Raw genomic sequence first — 18,129 nt, 5'->3', positions numbered from 1 at the left:
TGGGAAGGCAACAGTACCGAAGACAGAAATTTGGGAAAAACTAGTCAAAATGTACAAGATGTCATCTTGGTATTTGGATTCAGAACCCATTTTGGTGGTGGTAAGATGATTGGCTTTGGCATGGTTTAGGATTCCTTGGATTACACAAACAAAAATAAACCCAAACAAATTTGCACGACATGGCCTGTATGAGAAGAAGACAACCTCAAGAAAACAGTGAAAGGAACACGAGAACAGAATGAAGAAAGTCAGGGGACTGCAAAGGCCAAGGTTGGGCTGGCAAAAAGAAGTAAAAGTTCTTCAGTGACTTTATCTGTGGTGATTGTGAGGCTTTTTCATGAGGCTTAATAAACCAAGAACTTGGAAAAACGAGATTTATCTACACTGATGCAAGTAAGCTATGCCATCCATTTGAATTAGTGTTCAAATCCCATTGCATGAATATACCACTGTTCATGTATCATTTCCCTTCTGAGGGGCATTTAGTTCGTTTGCAATATTTTACTGATATACAATGTTACTATGAATGAACCATCCTTCCCTCCCTCTGATTATCTCTACCTTCAGAATAATATATCTTGAACTGACCACTTTAACTTATTCCACAAGAACCCCAGTCCAAGCCGTCACTTTCTCCTCCAGGGACTCCTAAGTCTCTCTGGCTTCCACTTTTGCTCCCCTCCCGTTTATATATAGTTCACACAGCTCATGGGGTCAGATTGGATCTTTCCTTCAACAAAATCCTCCCCATCCTACCTGGGATAAAATCTAAAACTCTTCCCATGGCCAGGAAGACCTCACGTCATCTGGCCCCTCTCCCTCTCTTTCCCTTGCTCTCGATGGTCCAGCATACTGGGTTTCTGGTCACTGCTGGAATCGAACCCGAGATCCTTCAGTCTGCAGGCCAACGTTCTAACCACTTAGCACACTGACCAGGGCTTATATTTTATTTTATTTCAAAAACAAAGATAGAAGAAAATATGCTAGGTGCAACAACTAAGTTGAACCTGCAGTGTGAAAAACTTTGTTTTAGGGTATATATCTGCAACTGGTTTTGTTGGGTTTTACTAATCACTCTTGAATTGCTCTCTACTAACATCATTGCAGGAATTTCCTCATCTCTTTAGCCAACACCTGGTCTTATCAGGCTTTTAAATTTTTTCCAGTCTGAGTGAAACTGTCTCCTTGTTTTAATTTGCATTTGCCTGATTACTAAAAAGACTGTCAGAGATCTGATCCTTTAAAATGTATGTAAACCAAAATTATTTTCTAGTGCCTCCGGAGGGCTAAGAATTTTCCTTTCAGAACCTTTCATAGGCAAAGGGACTTAATCTTCTACCTTATGCATTTCACAATTTCAAATTCTCATATATTTAATTTTAATGGCCCACGATTGCATGGCCAAGGACACAGCACTAACAATTTTAGTTCATTCACCACTCATATAGTTGTTTATTTGCTCAACAAATATTTACTGAGGGCCCCTGCTACCACAGGAATTTCACCAGGCAGACCAGCAGCCTCTCCAGGCGCCTACCTTGAGACAGTGAGCTCTTTGTCCCCTGCACTGTGGCACTGCGGCCCTGGGTAGGCGTTTTTAGAAAGGTGGGAAGACCTGGCGGCCAAGTTCCTTCCGATTCTTCCAATCCATTGTTCTCGTGCATTCTTACTTGCTCACAAATGTTTGCATTAATTGCATTGGAAGAGAAACGGAATGTGTTCACGCATGCTCTCTTACTACAAAGGAATTATTCCAGAGAGAAAAAGTTTTGAAGGGGGAAAATGGAGTGTTTATTTCAAGCACTTGTTTTAAATGTAAGATTATAATTAGGGTCTTTTAAAACAACCCAGATTATTTTGCTTTTTCTTCTAAAAGCAATCCCGCCCCCCGCCCCCTCGGCTCTTTACAAAATTTGTCTCTTCATTTCGTCGTAGTGCCAGATTTGAGTAAAAGAGCAATGAAAAATAGCTCACGTTCATTCTGATTTTGCTGATTCTAATTAGGTGACGAGTGAAAACATCTCCAAACCATGTTAGTACCGGGCTTAGCTTCTATCCACTCTAATAGAGAAGTCTTAGCAATGCCTTTTTTTCTAATTTAGAAACTTCAACTCTTAGGTAAGATAACTCGGTTTCCTCTGCTTGTAAGAAAGATCCGGATTTAACACATTTTGTTGCTTTAGAATAGATAATGGCGTGGCTACCAGATAAGAAGTGCAAACAAGGAGTGGAGTTCGTGCTTGATTCTTTGATTTGTAATAATGCAAACTGCAGGCCGCAATGGAAGTGCTCAGGGCAGAGACCCTCAGGACCCTCGCGGGTTCCCCATAGCCCTCATCTTCATTTCTTCTCCCAGCCCGGAATTCATGCAAATCGTCCTGCTAACCCCCCCAGCAATACAAACCACTTTCGCGCCGTTCGCTCAGGACCGTGCAGCAACATAAAGAGAGAAGTCCTGGAGCCCTAAAAACACCACTTTTTCAAGGCGGATTTTAGGGGACCCCAAGGAATTCACTTGAGTTCAGAATATTTAGCGAGCCTCTTTTATTTCTGGGCTGAGCGGGTCGGGCGCTCGGGCGGGCCGATACCACAGCTTGCAGGACCTGCGCTCCGCCGCGGGAAAGCCGGTCCGAGCCCCGCCCTTCGGGGCCCGGGTCTGTGCGCCCCGCCCGCCTGCGGCGGCTGCTCGCTGGGACCGCGGCGCGCTCGGCTACTCGGCTCTCTCTTCTCCAAACGCCGGCCTGGGCCCCGGCTACCACCATGGATGCTCGCCGCGTGCTGGTGAGGGCTTGGTGGGCAAACCTGCGGGGCGGGCACGGTGGGTGCGGGCCGACCCCCTCCAACTCCAAGGACTGAGTGCTACTCATCAGCGGGTGGCCGTCCTGGGCGGCGCCCCTTTAGAAAAGCCCCAGGTTTTGTGCAGTTTGGGGTGATTCGGGGTCTGGGACAGTCTCCGCCGGGCGTGCGCAAGTGGTGCGCGGCGGTTTAGAGATTTGAGAGATTTGCAGGATGATTGGCAGCGGTGGGGAATCCAAGGCCACGTGGGGTCGAGGTGCACGTGCCGGACAGCGCACGGGGTTGGCCAGTCTCCCCATAGTGTCCGCGGGGCCCCCACTGTGCCCGCGGGCCCGATCCTGGCCGGTGGGATGCGCTCCCTGTGACTTTACTCTGCATGCCCTGCAGCGCCCCGGCCCTTTCCAGCTCCCCGCCCGCTTGTGCCACTTCTAACCGCTCAGGGTCGGTGGACTTGAAGTTTAAAGGTCTTGCACACACTTTGGTGGCGCACACGGGCGGGGGTGTTTCTAGTCCCAGGCGGTGATTAGGTACAATTGAAAGACTTGGAGTTCCAAACTATTTGCAGCCTTTCGTTTTTTTCCCATTCCTTTCCCCAGCCCCCAGGGGCCTTACTCTCAAGCTGCAGGATGTTGGCCCAGTGGAACGTTACTCTTTGCTCTTAACGGAAACCGGAACGTGGGGTCTGCCCCAGGGGAGGGTAGAAGGTGGGGGTAGGGTGAAAAGGAAGAATGTGACATGCTTAAAATAAATATCAGAGTTAGGTTCACAAGTGGGGAGGCTGGGGGGTGGGGAGAGCGGGTTGGGCACGTGGTTTCAGAGACATCCTAGGAACTAGGCTTTGGTTTTCAGGGTGAAGAAAGCCGTATGTAGCTGAGCTTGGAATCTGACATGCCTGGATTCAAATTTAAGCAATCGCTCGACTTGAATAATCCATTTCACCTCTCTGAAGCTCAGTTTCCCCATTTGTTAAGTGGGAATAATGATACACCTTTGTTGCAAAGAATGAATTATAATGTGAAAGCATACTTAGTGCCTGGCACCGAAAACACCTACTAAGTGCTATTAGTCTATTCCCTGTCTGCCAAAAAAGTTGATCTCAATCATAAGTATTTGCTTGTTTCTTCTACGTCGTTCCCTGCAAACATTTGCCCAGTAACAACTTTTGGCATGTGCTGACTTGTTAAAAGCCCAGCATATATTTCCCTGACTGCTTCCAATGGAATGCCTTCCTCGAATCTGTCTTGAGCCTCTGCTTGCAGAGGTTGATGAGTAAATGATGATAATTCCTGCAGTAATGCAGGAATACTGCTGTTTTAGGAGATTGTAGGCTGAGTTCTCCTTCCAGCCCTATGATCTTGGACAATAAATTTCATCTTCCCGGAGCCTTGAATGTCCTCGTCTGAAAAATGGGGTTCAGAGATCCTTTTAATATGTAGTAGCTCTACCTTTTATCATATTTTATTGTCTTTCTAAAAGGACAAAGGACAAAAACTTCCTAAGATGGCTGAATGGAGTCTACTTAGGAGCATAGGATGGTTGGGTACCATCATCATGAAAATAATTTTATTTGCAAGAGACTTTCTCTTGAAATTATCGATTTTTCTTTGATTATGGTTAATTATGCGATTAACTGTCTAACCCATTAATAATTCAGATGAACTGTCAACCGGTTAATAATTCGGATTAACTGTCAACTGGTTAATAATGCAGATTTTGTAATCCAAAGAAAACACGATAATTTCAAGAGAAACATCAAAAGTGCTTTATTCAAAGTAATGTCCATCGCTAGCTATTCCCCCCATCTTTCCAGTAATTTGTGGATACCGTCCCAGTAGAACTTTTCCTGTTTTGAGGCAAACCAATTCAGAGACCCAGTTTTCCACTTCATATGTTTTGAAGTGCTTCTCAGAAAGTGCATGTGCCATCGATCGGAACAAGTGGTAATCTGAAGGAGCAAGGTCTGGTGAATACAGCGGGTGGGTTAATACTTCCCAGGCAAGATCTTTTAACATGTATTTAACTGGTTTTGAAGTGTGTGATGGTGCATCATCATGAAGCAAAATCACTCTGCCGTGTCTTCTGGCCCATTCTGTTTGTGGTTCAAATTGATTATTTGTGGTCGGTAGCGATCAGTATTAATGGTTTCACCTGGTTTTAGAAGCTCATAATACACCTTCCTGATCCCACCAAAGGCATAGCATTGTCTTCTTTCCAAAGCGATTTGGCCTTACAGTCAATGTTGATGGTTGACCTGGATCAACCCATGATTTTGTGCATTTGGGATTCTCAAAATAAATCCACTTTTCATCGCCAGTCACAATTCGATGCAAAAAAGACTTTCTTTCGTGCTGTTGAAGCAACATTTTATTGATGACTTTTCGGTTTTCCATTTGTCTTTCGTTCAGTTGATGTGGCACCCGTTTTCCTTCCTTTAAAATCTTTCCCATTGCTTGTAAATGATCGGAAATTGTTTGCTGAGCAATGTTTAATCTTTCTGCAAGTTGTTTTTGAGTTTGACACGCATCTTCATCCAATACTTGTAATTGTTGGTCTTCAAACTTTTTCGGTTGACCTGGACATTCTTTGTCTTTCACATCAAAATCATCACTTTTAAAGCGTTTAAACCAGCGTTCACAAGTATCTCGAAGTATACGATAACTTTCAGCAGCACTTTTCTTTAAAATAAAATAATGAATTAAAACTTCCCGCAAATGCTCTTTTTTGGGGGGCACAAAATTTGGCATTTTTAAGCGTAAAAATATCTATGATGTTAATACCTTCAGAAAATTTGACATGAAGTTTTGAAGCTTGTTGTCAATACAACAAAATAGCATACATATCAAATCACATATATATGTGTAACTCATCTATTGAAAAAAATCCGCCTTATTAACCAGTACAACTGGTATGAATGAAAGAAGCATTTTTATATCTACAAGTAATTTGAGCCTTATGAAAGGACTTCTTAAAACTTAAGACTTGTATAGCAAGGGGACTGTGTTAAGAGCTTGAAAGTCAGGCTAGGCTAGTAGAGCGCTGGGGTGGAATTGGCACACTCCCTGGTTTGGAGTTCTATTTGACCTTTAACTTGGCTCCTTGAACATTTGCTCACTGTGTTGATATATTCTATTTGTAAGGACTTGTGCTGAAATCACTTTACCCCCCCTGATCGGAACAAGGCCTGTTTGAAAGTCTGCCATCTTGAAGTAGAAGTGCTGTCCAGTTTTGTAGTTTGGGGACTTAGTATCATAGTGCATAGCCCACGGCTTGCAGCAGAAGACCTGATTAGCTTGATTTTAACTGAGGGAGAGAAATCACTCCACCATTTTGCACTTTTGAAATACAGTTTACTTTTTTTTAAAGGGCGGATTCTGGGAGTTTGGCATTAAACTCATTGGGAGCTCAGAATAATGCTAAGAGCTTGGGGGCTCTTCAGGTGGGTAGAGAGGTAGCTCTACAGATATTTATTTAAGTTGATAAATATCATTACAGTTTTCCTTCAGAGGGGATCCCTTTTTAGGATTTTAGTTAGTTTTGAAAAATTTTCTGTAGCATTTGCTAATTCTACCCTTTTCCTATACAGGGTTTAAAAAATGGATATGTCTGTGCTGTTTGAAGCTACTAAACTAAAAAATGATGTTTTAGTTAGCTGCTGTAGTGAGCATCCCACTTAATGGTACTGCCATTTCCATTTGCAGCAAAAGGATCACAGGGGAAAGACGAACTTCAAGAAATTCAGCTATGTGAAGTTGATTTCCATGGAAACCTCGTCATCCTCTGATGACAGTTGTGACAGCTTTGCTTCTGATAATTTTGCAAACACAGTAAGTGCTGCCTGAGAATAAACAGAATTGAGTCTGCAGTGCTCAAAAGGCCCCAAGTGCTTTGTGCGTGATTAAAACGGCTTGCTTTTTGCCTACATTTCTATACAGCGGTTATGAAAATACAGTATGCACTGTAATTTCATTTCACTTTTTGCTGTGGTTCTAGGTAGTAATTGTTGGAGGTAGATTAGCTACTTATTCTATCCTTTTGAAATGTCGCCTAACCTAACATGCTTGATGATTTGCCATAACAACTCAGAAATCATTTGTAAACCTCTGAACCGTTTTTCTTTGTAACAAAAGCTATTCTCTTGTAGTGCACTTGTGAATGTGATTTGCTCTCTGCACGGTTTATGGGAAATTGGTTCTTGAAAGAGGGGGGAAGATGCACAACCACATTTATTTATTTATTTTACAGAAACCTAAATTCAGGTCAGATATCAGTGAAGAACTGGCAAATGTTTTTTATGAGGACTCTGATAATGAATCTTTCTGCGGCTTCTCAGAAAGTGAGGTGCAAGATGTGTTAGACCATTGTGGATTTTTACAGAAAACAAGGCCAGATGTCACTAACAAACTGGCCAGTATTTTTCACGCCGACTCTGACGATGAATCATTTTGCGGTTTCTCAGAGAGTGAGATGCAAGATGGAATGGTGAGTTGGAGAATTTCACCAATATCAAGAAGTAAGGTACATTTTGAGGCGTGATGTACTTGCTTTTAAAGAGCTTTTTTTTTTTTCCTTATAATTTTCATTTGAGTCATGTCAGAGATTCTGTTGACCGTTTTAAAATTTGAGAGTAGTTAGATCTTAAAGCAGTTTACTGAAGTAGTCCTATGTGTAAAGCCTGAACGTTTTGTAGGCTCGGAAAATCTTGGAAACTGCTAAGGTAAACTTGGCCAACCTCCAGATTTCCATGGCCACAGAAATCCAGCCTAATCAGAGGAAGCACACGTGTGTCCTCAAGATTAGTTCCATTCACAGTTAGGTTCCAGTGCCCAGTCCAGTGCCTGGCATAGACCAGGCCTTGGGTCATTGTTCCCATAGGAGATCCATGCATTTGGAAAACCAGTGATGGTAACGCATGCGCTGGGGCCCGAGTGCAGATAATGACAATTAGGGCCCTTCCTGCTTCCACTTTCGCTCCTTTTCCTGCACACGCTGCCTTACCTTTTTAACCTCTCCTCCTGCTCAGGCTGCTGCCGCTGCCGCCGCTGCTGCTGCTGCTGCTGCTGCTGCTGCACCACCTGGGTCCCACTCTCCCTGAACATACTGTTCAGTTCTGCAGATGGTTTCTTGGTAGCAAGACTTTCTTGACAAAGGAAGCCGTGTGTTGATTTGCAGTCAGGTGCATGCCCTGCAGCTCATTGTGGTCTGACTGCCTGGAACCACACTTGAGTGACGCCGACAGGAGTGAGAGTGCCTGACCAGGGAATGTCTTTACGGCTCTCATAGCCTCACGGTAGTGCAGTATTTCCTGTAATGAGCAATACTGGTCCAAATCCGCGCATGTTGGCGATATCGCCAGGGCGGCTCTGAAAATCTGGATGTGACCCAAACATAGTCTGCAGCCCAGATCACTTCTGGGTATTGTTTCAATTCTTTGTAGGTGCTGAGTGTTGTAATCGATAAAATGCCAATCAATTAAAAGTCTTCAGAACTCATGAAAGTTTTTTTGTCATTTTATAGTCTCAATTTGTGCACCCGAAAAGTACATGAAGAGTAGTAAAAGGTGTGGGGATTTTAGAAAGTTTTGAATTTTGAAAGTGGGTCTTCACTTTCTGGGACTTTATGGGGGATATTTTTTGTTTTTTTCTCAACCATCACAACAATCTATTTTGGGATAGTATTTTTATTACTCCAAAAGAAACCCAGTACCCATCAACGGTCACTTTGTATCCTTTCCCAACACACTCAGTCACTGGCAACCACCAGTCTGTTTTTTATCATTATAGGTTTGCCTCTTCTGGACTTTTCATAGAAATGGTACCATACAATGTGGTCCTTTGTGACTGGCTTGTTTCACTTAGGTTCTTCCACGTTGTGACATAAGCCAATACTTAGCACCTTTTTATTGCTGAATCACATTCCATTGTGTGAATATACCACACTTTATCCATTCATCAGTTGATAGATGTTTGGGCTGTTTGTACCTTTTGGCTATTATGGTACAAACTGCTATGAGCACTGATGTACAAGCTTTTGTGTGGACATACACTTTTGAGTATCTACCGAGGAGTGTAACTGCTGGGTTATAGAGTAGCTGTTTAACCTTTTGAGGATCTGACAGACTGCTCTCCAAAGTGGCTGCACCATCTTACATTCCAGCCAGCAGTGTATGTGGGTACGAAGGGGTATTTTGTGATCCTGATTTGCATTTCCCCAGTGGCCGATCTTAACACATATTTAATGATGGAAGCCTACATTACTTTAAAATAAGAATTTTCTCATTTTAGCCTTATGATAAGTAGATCAGAGAGGTATCTAGGGTAGTCAATTCATAGAGACAGGAAGCAGACTGGTGGTTGCCAGGGACTGCGGGGAGTTGTTTAAAGGGCACAGTTTCAGTTGGAGGTTCTGGAGATGATGGTGGTGATGGTTGCACACCAATCTGAATGTATTTGATAACAGTGAACTGTACACTTAAAAATGGTTAAATGGTAAATTTTATGTTAAATATTTTTTACCACAATTTTTTAAAAAGTAGATTGAAGCCTTGAGACATCGTCAGTAGAGTTTAATATTGCCATTCGCATTGAAATCATATTTATGGGAGAGCACATATTTGTTCCTGTAGGAATTCTTTTGAAATACATAAAGATCTATTTTTAAATTAAAAAGAGAGTTGGGATTTTCACATTTAAAAAAATAAAACAAAAAGCCCAGAACCACTGGCCTAGGGGCTGTGAAAACGGCTTTATCACAATGTGTCCCAGATAGGCTACCGGAGTTACACTACACTCAGATTGTTGTATGTATTTATAATTCCCGGTTTTGTTACCCAGAGCTGCCAATTAAAACTGACAATTAAAGTGGCCGGTTAAAATGTATTTGATGCAAGCATCTTTTGTTCAGAGGCAATGTAGCCTGTTCAGCAAACAAGTCACTGATAACTCAATTGTTCTGATTAACCAACGATTACAGTCAGACCGTGCAGGCTGCAGGACCCGCAGTCAGAGCAGACGGTCCGGGCCTCTCCGGGTGGCCATGAAGTTTCCAGCTCGAAATACCAGGGGCGCAGCCAGCAAAAGAGCAGCAGCTCCTGCACCCCCCGAGAAATCTGTGGCTGATTCCAACTCTGATTCAGAAGATGAAAATGGCATGAATTTTCTGGAGAAAAGGGCTTTAAATATAAAGCAAAACAAAGCAATGGTAGGTATCTCACTTGGAATGTGTTAGAATGAACTCTTCCAGCTTTTCTCTACGCCACTTGTTGCTTATCTGTGTCAAGAACTGTTTTCCGTGTAGCTATGAAGTCATTATTTTTACAGTGTGTGCTTTCAAATGTGTTTCTTTCCCTAAGCTCACTTTCCTTTTGTAAAAAAATCTATTAGTCTTGGTAAATGTGTAGGAGAAATCAGAAACTCTGAGATATTCGACAGTAATTTCCATAAGTTGCTCATTTTCAGCAGTTATGCTAAACCAATAATTTCTGCTTCGTCTCCTTCCTTTTTAGCTTGCAAAGCTAATGGCGGAATTAGAAAGTTTCCCTGGCTCATTCCCTGGACGGCATTCCCTCCCAGGCCGCCGACCAGTAAGTGCAACTCCTTGTTTGTTCAGTAGCATTTTGGGCAGGTCTGAGGTAGATTTGTTAGGATATTTGAAAATCCAGTCTCCTTATTTTGTGTGATCTTCTAGACAAAGAGGAAACCTTCTCATAGATCTGTGTGGGGATGTGTGTAAGAGGGATTTTGTAGACAAAGAGGAAATAGAGGAAGCCTAACACATCTGGGACTCTTCTTTCTGGGGAGGGTATGGCCTCCCTATGCCAAGCTTGTGCAGTGCTCAAACCCCTTTTGATTGGTTATTTCTCTTTTTTCTAACTAGACTAAACCCCTCAAGGGCACAGAATAAAGATAGGAAAATATTTTTCCTGTATTCCCAGCATTTGCACATTTCTCTTTCATGGTAGATGCATAGTAATCGATGTATTTAAAATATGAGAAGGAAAAAAAAATGATTTCTTAACCAAGTCATGGCCTAATATATGTGAGTGTATTCTGAGAACTAAGCTGGTGTAACTCGGGGGAATTTGGGGTTGTCTGCTGTGGTACAAAAGAAAAGACTTTCCTTCCCTACCCCTCCTTGAGGAGAAAAGGAAGAATCTAGCAAGGAATGGAAGAAGGAAAACCACACATACATTCTCTTTTGTGTACTGTAGAAACAGTGAGTGTGTCAGGGCTTAAGAGATGTCGTAGAGCCTGGCTAGTGTGGCTCAGTGGTTGAGTGTCAACCTATGAACCAGGAGGTCACAGTTCGATTCCCAGTCGGGGCACATGCCTGGGTTTCGGGCTCCATCCCCTGCGTTGGGTGTGCAGGAGACAGCCAATCAATGATTCTTTCTCTCTCATCATTGATGTTTCCATCTCTCTCTCTCCCTCTTCTTCCTCTCTAAAATCAATATATGTATATGTATATATATATTAAAAAAGAGATGTAGGAAAGGTTGTTTTGGAAAATGAGATTTACTCTTACATTGTTATTATGTAGATGAATAAATAAATTCTCAGTTGTAGAGAAACTGGACTTGGTGTTACAAAAGCAAAATTATAACGGCTGTTTTTTGGGCTCATTTCCCATGCATTATAGAAAGGACAGAAAATCAGCAAGTGGAGCTCTCCCTTTACTTAAACACATGCATAGGAGAAGGTGCCACTTCCCTTCATTCTGGAATAAATGGGTTCTGTCGTGTGTTTTGTTTAGCAACCAAAGACACCCCGGAGGCGCACATTCCCAGGTGTTACGTCCAGAAGAAACCCCGATCGGAGAGCACGTCCTCTTACCAGGTCAAGGTCCCGGATCCTTGGGTCCCGTGGCGCTCTACCCACGGAGGAGGAGGAGGCAGAGGAGGAGGATAAGTACATGTTGGTGAGAAAGAGGAAGACCATGGACGGCTACATGAACGTGAGTTCTCCACATTTGTGCTTGCTCTTCTGTTTTTCATCTTCTGTAGGCCCAACACCAAATGATTCACATTAAATGTTCTTCTCAAACCACTCAGAATTGTTAATGTCATACCAAGTTATTTGGTGATTTTTTTTTAAGTTATCAATAATAGTGCAGCCTTTTCAAGAAACTTCAAATAACATTTTATAAACTGAAAATAATTAGACCTTTCCACAGATTTTCTTGCTCCATTGACATACAGCATTCTCATGAGTTTTAAATAATTTTAACTTTTTTGTTGTTGTTAATCCTCACCTGAGGATATTTTTTTCATTGCTTTTCAGAGGGTGGAAAAGGAGGGAGGAGGAGGGGGAGAGAGAGAGAAACATTGATGTGAGAGAGACACACTGATTGGTTGCCTCTCACACGTGCCCAGGGAGCAAACCTGCAATGCAGGTACCTGCCCTTGACCAGGAATTAAATCCAAGACCCTTTGGTGTGCAGGTGATGCTCTAGCCATTGACTCACACTGGCCAGGGCAATTTTAACTTTTCATTCTCTTGGAATTTAACATCTGACATTGGTTAACCTTCAAAAGTAATAGACTTGGTGCCCCCTAGTATGATTTTTTTTGTGTGTTCATTGAAAGAACTGATTAAACTTACATCTTCATTACATTTGTAATGTCTGTGTCCTGTAGGAATTCTTTGGTGTATCCAGGCCATTGCTAAAGGTCTTGAGACATTTGTATGGTTTCCATCTCATATGAATTCTGTCATGACCACAAAGTTGTGCATTTTTCATAAAGCTGGTTACACTCAGTACCTTCGTAAAGTTTCTCCCTAGTAAGAATTTTGTTATGTTCTGCAAGGCTTAAACTTTGGATAAGCCTTGCCATATATTTGTTTGGTTTCTCTCAAAAATGTACAGTGGTTGGCAAAAGTAGGTTTACAGTTGTTTGTATGGAAAAATACAAGAATAAATTCTGTGTTTCATGTACTCCCACCCACACTTGTATATTCTGGTATCAAGTGAGGTGTGAGCCCTGGTTACAGGCTTTTCCACATATATGAGTTTTATATGATTTCTCTCCACAGTGGAGTCTCTGACGTTGAGTAAGGCTTGAACACTTAACATAAGTTTTATCTCAGTCATATGTGTAAGATTTCTTTCTACTTGAATCCTTTGATGATCCCCAAAGCTTGAGCTTTGAATAAAAGCATTGCTACATAAATTAGGTTTATAATGTTTCTGTTCATTATTTTCTGATGCTCAGTAAGACTTGCAAATGGGGTAAAAGCTTTGACACATAACACTACCTTTGTAAGGTTTCTCTCTAGTGTGGATTTTCTTATGTTGAGTAAGATTTGAACTCTGTCTGTCTAAAGGTTTTACCACACTGACTACATTTTTAAGTTTTCTCTCCTATAAATGGGTCCTCTTATGACTGCAAGTTGTGAATGTCTGGAATATTTGATGATTTTTGTTAGCGGGTGAAGGAGTCAAAGTTTTCTTCTTCGTCGGCTTTTCTTAGTTTTAGGAATCATTTCCATGATGGTGTCCTGTAAACTGAGGACTTGTCTCCTCTCCATAAGCCTTAAGAAAGATTTCCCAAGTTGAATTCTCTGTGAAAAAATGGTAAATCAGGTACCTGAGCCTCGGGCCTGGGGAGAGCCGGTCAGAACACTGTTCCCGTGCTTGCTGTTATGCAGGATGATGACATGCCGCGAGGGCGTCGTCCCGGATCCATGACCCTTCCGCATGTCATCCGCCCAGTGGAAGAGATTACGGAGGAGGAGTTGGAGAACATTTGCAACAATTCTCGAGAGAAGATATACAGCCGTTCCTTGGTAAAAGCCTCCACTTTCTGAATGAAAATGTAAACGTCTGTGAAAGGAAGGATAGCCTCTCTCCTTAGAGTTTTGCTGACGTTCTAAATGTCCGAGCATATGGGATGTGTGCCGGAGTCTTTCATATGAGAAAAGAGAGTTTTGGAGCATCCTTGGGATCTAGCCCTCCTCAGTCTTCAGTAGCATTAAATCTTTTGTTAGTTTAGAAATTGGTTCATCCAGCACATATTTCCTGTGTATCTATTAGGTGTGTCTACATAGATGGGTGCTGGGGAGATGGTGGTGTGCTAAACATAAAAAAGAATTCTGGGCAAGTTTTCTTGCACGTTAAGACCTTTATTTGAAGGAAAGAAGTGTAGATAATATTGAATCCGCCAACTGAATGAAATCACCATGCTAGAGATACTTTCCATGTCCTAGCACAGTGGTCAGCAAACTCATTAGTCAACAGAGCCAAATATCAACAGTACAACGATTGAAATTTCTTTTGAGAGCCAAATTTTTTAAGCTTAAACTGCGGGTGAATTTCCCGCCAAAATATAAGATGGCTCTGTCTTTTGGTTTTGTTCCATCCACCAAAAGGGTGGATTACAAACAAATATTTGGTAATACGCAGTTACAATCGGCCCGAGTTTACACGTTTCCCGCACTCCACCGCAAATCTATATGAACCGAGTTAAAGACGGCTCCCGCGGAGTACGCGCAATTCACGCGAGCCGACTTAACTCGTTTCCTGCACTCCAAGTGTTAAGCTTAAACTATATAGGTAGGTACATTGTTATTAACTTAATCAGGGTACTCCTAAGCTGGCCTTTGCTAAAAACGTCCTCAATCTGATTGAGGTACGTTCGCTGAGGTCGACCCCTTCCAACTCTCCCATCCACACTCGTCTTGTGTACTTGTTTCGTCTATCTCCTTTCTGAGTTCTGCGCAAGGGGCCATGAAGTTTCAATCGCACTGTACATGCGTGCCCGCACATGGTATTTTGTGGAAGAGCCACGCTCAAGGGGCCAAAGAGCTGCATGTGGCTCTCGAGCCGCGGTTTGCCGACCACTGTCCTAGCACATACATGTGTATATAAGATAGGAAATAAGATTCAAAATGTCAGACCACCTATCAGGGAGGACATTCTTTAAATAAGCTGATTTTCTCTACAGAAAGCAGTGTTGTTGTTGTTTTAATTTGCTTTTTATTGGTAGGGATCTACTTGTCATCAGTGCCGCCAGAAAACCATCGATACCAAAACAAACTGCAGAAACCCAGAGTGCTGGGGCGTTCGGGGCCAGTTCTGCGGCCCCTGCCTTCGGAACCGCTACGGCGAAGAGGTCAAGGACGCCCTGCTGGATCCAGTAGGTGCCTGGAGGGTGGTCCTGTGGGCTTTGAAGGTCAGGCGCTAGCTGATGGGGCCAGAAAGATGGCATCGGAGAAAGGGTTTCTGATGTGGGGCTTTCATTTCGGGAGAGGCAGGTGGATTCATAGTGCTGGTGCTGGGTGGGTGTGAGCCCCTTCCCGAGAGCTCGGGACCTGCCTGCTCAGGGGAATCTGAGTCTCCGTTCATGTTCACCCCTGGTCAGTGCCGAGTGACTTTCTGTGCTGCAATCCCTAAGGGAACATTAGGCATGACTAGTGGATATTAACCATGTTCAGATTTTTTTCTTTTAATAAAAAAAAATGAAAAGATTTAAAAGCGATTGATGATATCCACCTTAGAGGTTAAATAGGAGTAGATAAGTAAGGGGGAGAGAGGGAGTAGGTTTGATTTAATTGTGCCTTTTCACAATTCTTCAGAACTGGCATTGCCCGCCTTGTCGAGGAATCTGCAATTGCAGTTTCTGTCGTCAGCGAGATGGGCGGTGTGCGACTGGGGTCCTGGTGTACCTAGCCAAGTACCATGGCTTTGGGAATGTGCACGCTTACTTGAAAAGGTAATGATTGGGTTTTTTTTTCTCTTCCCCACCCAAATCTTATATTCACTTATGTCTTAATAAAAGGATGGTAGAAGTCAGAGTAGTGGTTACCTCAGGGGGTGGGGGTGCAGGTATTGACCGGAAAGGGGCACATTCAGAGTCTTTTGGAATGTTTAAAACATCTTACGCCACCTGGGCAGGGGGGATCTGTGTGTGTGTGTAAATTCAAGATGTGCACAACATGTTAAAGCGTGTATGTTAATGTATGTTATAACTCAATAAAAACATTTCTAGAAGAGTGAATTAGGCTTTCCGGAGAGAGTGCTTAGTTTGAAAACAATGCCCTGACATGTTTCCTTTTCTTCTTTCAGCCTGAAGCAGGAGTTTGAGATGCAGGCATAGTATTTGGAAGGTCCGCTACCTGCCTTCTACTGCGCCCGTCTTCCTTGTTAAAGTTTTCCATGGTGTCAGGCGGCGGAATCCTGAGTGAAGAATTCTGATGATCAGTTTGTTTATAGGAAACTCAGATCAAGTTACTCCCATCGGCCGTGTTTCCCAGCCTCACGGAGGCATGTTTCCAGCTGTGCTTTGTCCTCTTGCCATTTCTTTGCTTTCTCCTGCCCCTCACCCCACACCAACCCCCTCTATTTACAGTGGGTCTCTCTCACCCTCTCGTTTCTGAATTCTTTTAAAATGACAGTTTTATGAAAGCATGTTTGATTTAATCGGTGTTGAAATAGCCCTGGAATCCACCTATAAAACCAAGCACTTAGAAACGCAGTAGTGGTGTTAACTAATAACATCTATTGAGACGAGCCCTCTAACTTGTTGACACAAGAACAATGGGCATGATGGTCACACTAGTTGACATTTCTTACAGAATCAAGGCCCAAAAGTCTTAAAAAACCATGTGGAGAGGAATGAGGTAATTGTTGGAAAGTGGGGTATGTTACTTTGGACGCCTCTAATGAGAATATTCCATTATGGTGCTTATTATACAAGTAGTCACCACTGGGATTTAGTTGCTGATTTTTTCCACCATGAGGTTGGGTGGTACATCGGGCTCAAACTGGAACAATCCAAAGAATTGTGGACAGTGCTATATTCGCAGTCATAGAAAAGACATCCTAGGGCAGTGGTCGGCAAACTCATTAGTCAACAGAGCCAAATATCAGCAGTACTTCTTCAAAATAGACTCGCCCAGACCGAACACCGACTTCTGCGCATGGGCCACGAAGTTTCGATCGCACTGTCCGTGCGCCCGCACCTGGTATTTTGTGGAAGAGCTACACTCAAGGGGCCAAAAAGCCGCAGGTGGCTCGCGAGCCGCAGTTTGCCGACCACGGTCCTAGGGGATTAGTATGAAATAGGGTGGTTTGAATTCATGATATAACCTTCAGTATAATGGTAGCTTGCCAAGTTTATTTCATTTAATAAATGTAAGGCATTTCAAATTCTTGATCATTTTGCTTGGAAAATTGATACTAATATTAGCAAACAATTTGCAATTTTTGTTTTCTTGAAGAAATTTTTTGTTTTCAGACATAAGGTAGAGGCTTTTACCAATGAAAGCTAGGCACGAGGTTCGTGTTCAGTGTCCAGGTTTCAAGCACTTTTAGAGCAATGAGAAGTGCCTTTTTGGAGATGGGTGACTTTCCAGTTTGTTGACTTGACATCTCCGCCAGTTTAGTTTCTGGGCAGATTTCATGTGTCGAGCCCCCCCCCCCCCCATTTTTTTTTTGCATTAATCACTTGGTAGAGGTGGGTCTGAGTGTTGTCCATTTCCCTTTGCCAGTGCAGCCTGTTGCTGTGTCCTTTCAGTGATGCATACATGGACCTTGAATCAATAAATGTAAATAGAGCTTTTGATCTGTAATGCTTTTATATAAAGTTTTTATTTTGATAATAAAACATTTCGTTCTAGCTTGTCTGCATTTTTAAGTCTATAATGCTCAATCTTACTGCACTGAATTTTAATTTTTTCCCTCCTATTTAAACATCAGACTATATCTGCCTTTTCTAATCTCCCTTGTGCATTAAGTTTCTGAATGTCTGATAGCTGGGATCAGAAAATCTACCAAGACAGACAGCTAGATGGCCAGATAGAAATAATATGTGCCCCCGAAGTTTTGCAGTGTTTCCTTTACCATTTGCCAACACAAGTACTAACAGCGATTTCACAATCCTTAGCTTGCTTTTATCAACCATTCAAATATTTATTCAAAGGCATGCTGTGCTTTGAAACTTGTTCCAGGACTGAGGATCCAGACAAAAAAGGCATGGTCTGAAAGCTCTTAACCCAATTCTTTAGACCAGGGTTGGCAAACTGCAGCCCGTGCGCCAGATCCTGCTGCAGCCTTATGTTCATATGGCACAGGAACTATGTTTCTATGGGTTTTTTTTTTTTTTTTTTTTTACGTTTTTGGAGGGTTGTGAAAACTGTGACAGGCAATATGGCCTATTTGTGTTGAAGTTTTATAACATATGTAGATCCAAAGGAAATGGGTATCTTCATAAACTGGAATCTTAAGAACCCAAATTATAATCTAAAATTTTTAGGTATACGATTAGGAAGCTTACATTTTTAGAGTTATTTGAATTGGTGGTGGTTTGGAACTTTGTGGTGTTGCCATATTTTACTACTA

The 18,129-nt window shown here is 42.5% G+C and overlaps 1 protein-coding gene across 2 annotated transcripts; it reads left to right on the top strand.

Annotated features, from left to right (window-relative positions):
• Window positions 1–2,666: 2,666 nt before the first annotated feature.
• Window positions 2,667–17,407, top strand: CDCA7 (cell division cycle associated 7). 2 transcript variants are annotated; one of them, XM_014468021.2, is made up of 10 exons: window positions 2,667–2,781; window positions 6,495–6,620; window positions 7,039–7,275; window positions 9,766–9,993; window positions 10,298–10,375; window positions 11,545–11,745; window positions 13,440–13,577; window positions 14,777–14,926; window positions 15,366–15,502; window positions 15,856–17,407. In XM_014468021.2, the coding sequence occupies exons 1-10, from the start codon at window positions 2,761–2,763 to the stop codon at window positions 15,884–15,886; spliced, it is 1,347 nt and encodes a 448-aa protein (XP_014323507.1). In that variant the 5' UTR covers window positions 2,667–2,760; the 3' UTR covers window positions 15,887–17,407. The 2 variants fall into 2 exon arrangements, with proteins under 2 accessions (XP_014323507.1, XP_014323512.1); XM_014468026.2 differs by lacking the exon at window positions 7,039–7,275.
• The last annotated feature ends 722 nt before the right edge of the window (window positions 17,408–18,129 follow it).

The sequence above is a fragment of the Myotis lucifugus genome, unplaced genomic scaffold (genome assembly GCF_000147115.1).
Source record: "Myotis lucifugus unplaced genomic scaffold, Myoluc2.0 scaffold_5, whole genome shotgun sequence".
NCBI classification, from domain to species: Eukaryota; Metazoa; Chordata; class Mammalia; order Chiroptera; family Vespertilionidae; genus Myotis; species Myotis lucifugus.
The sequence above is the reverse complement of the archived record's forward strand: the minus strand, read 5'-3'. Positions and strand labels throughout refer to the sequence as shown.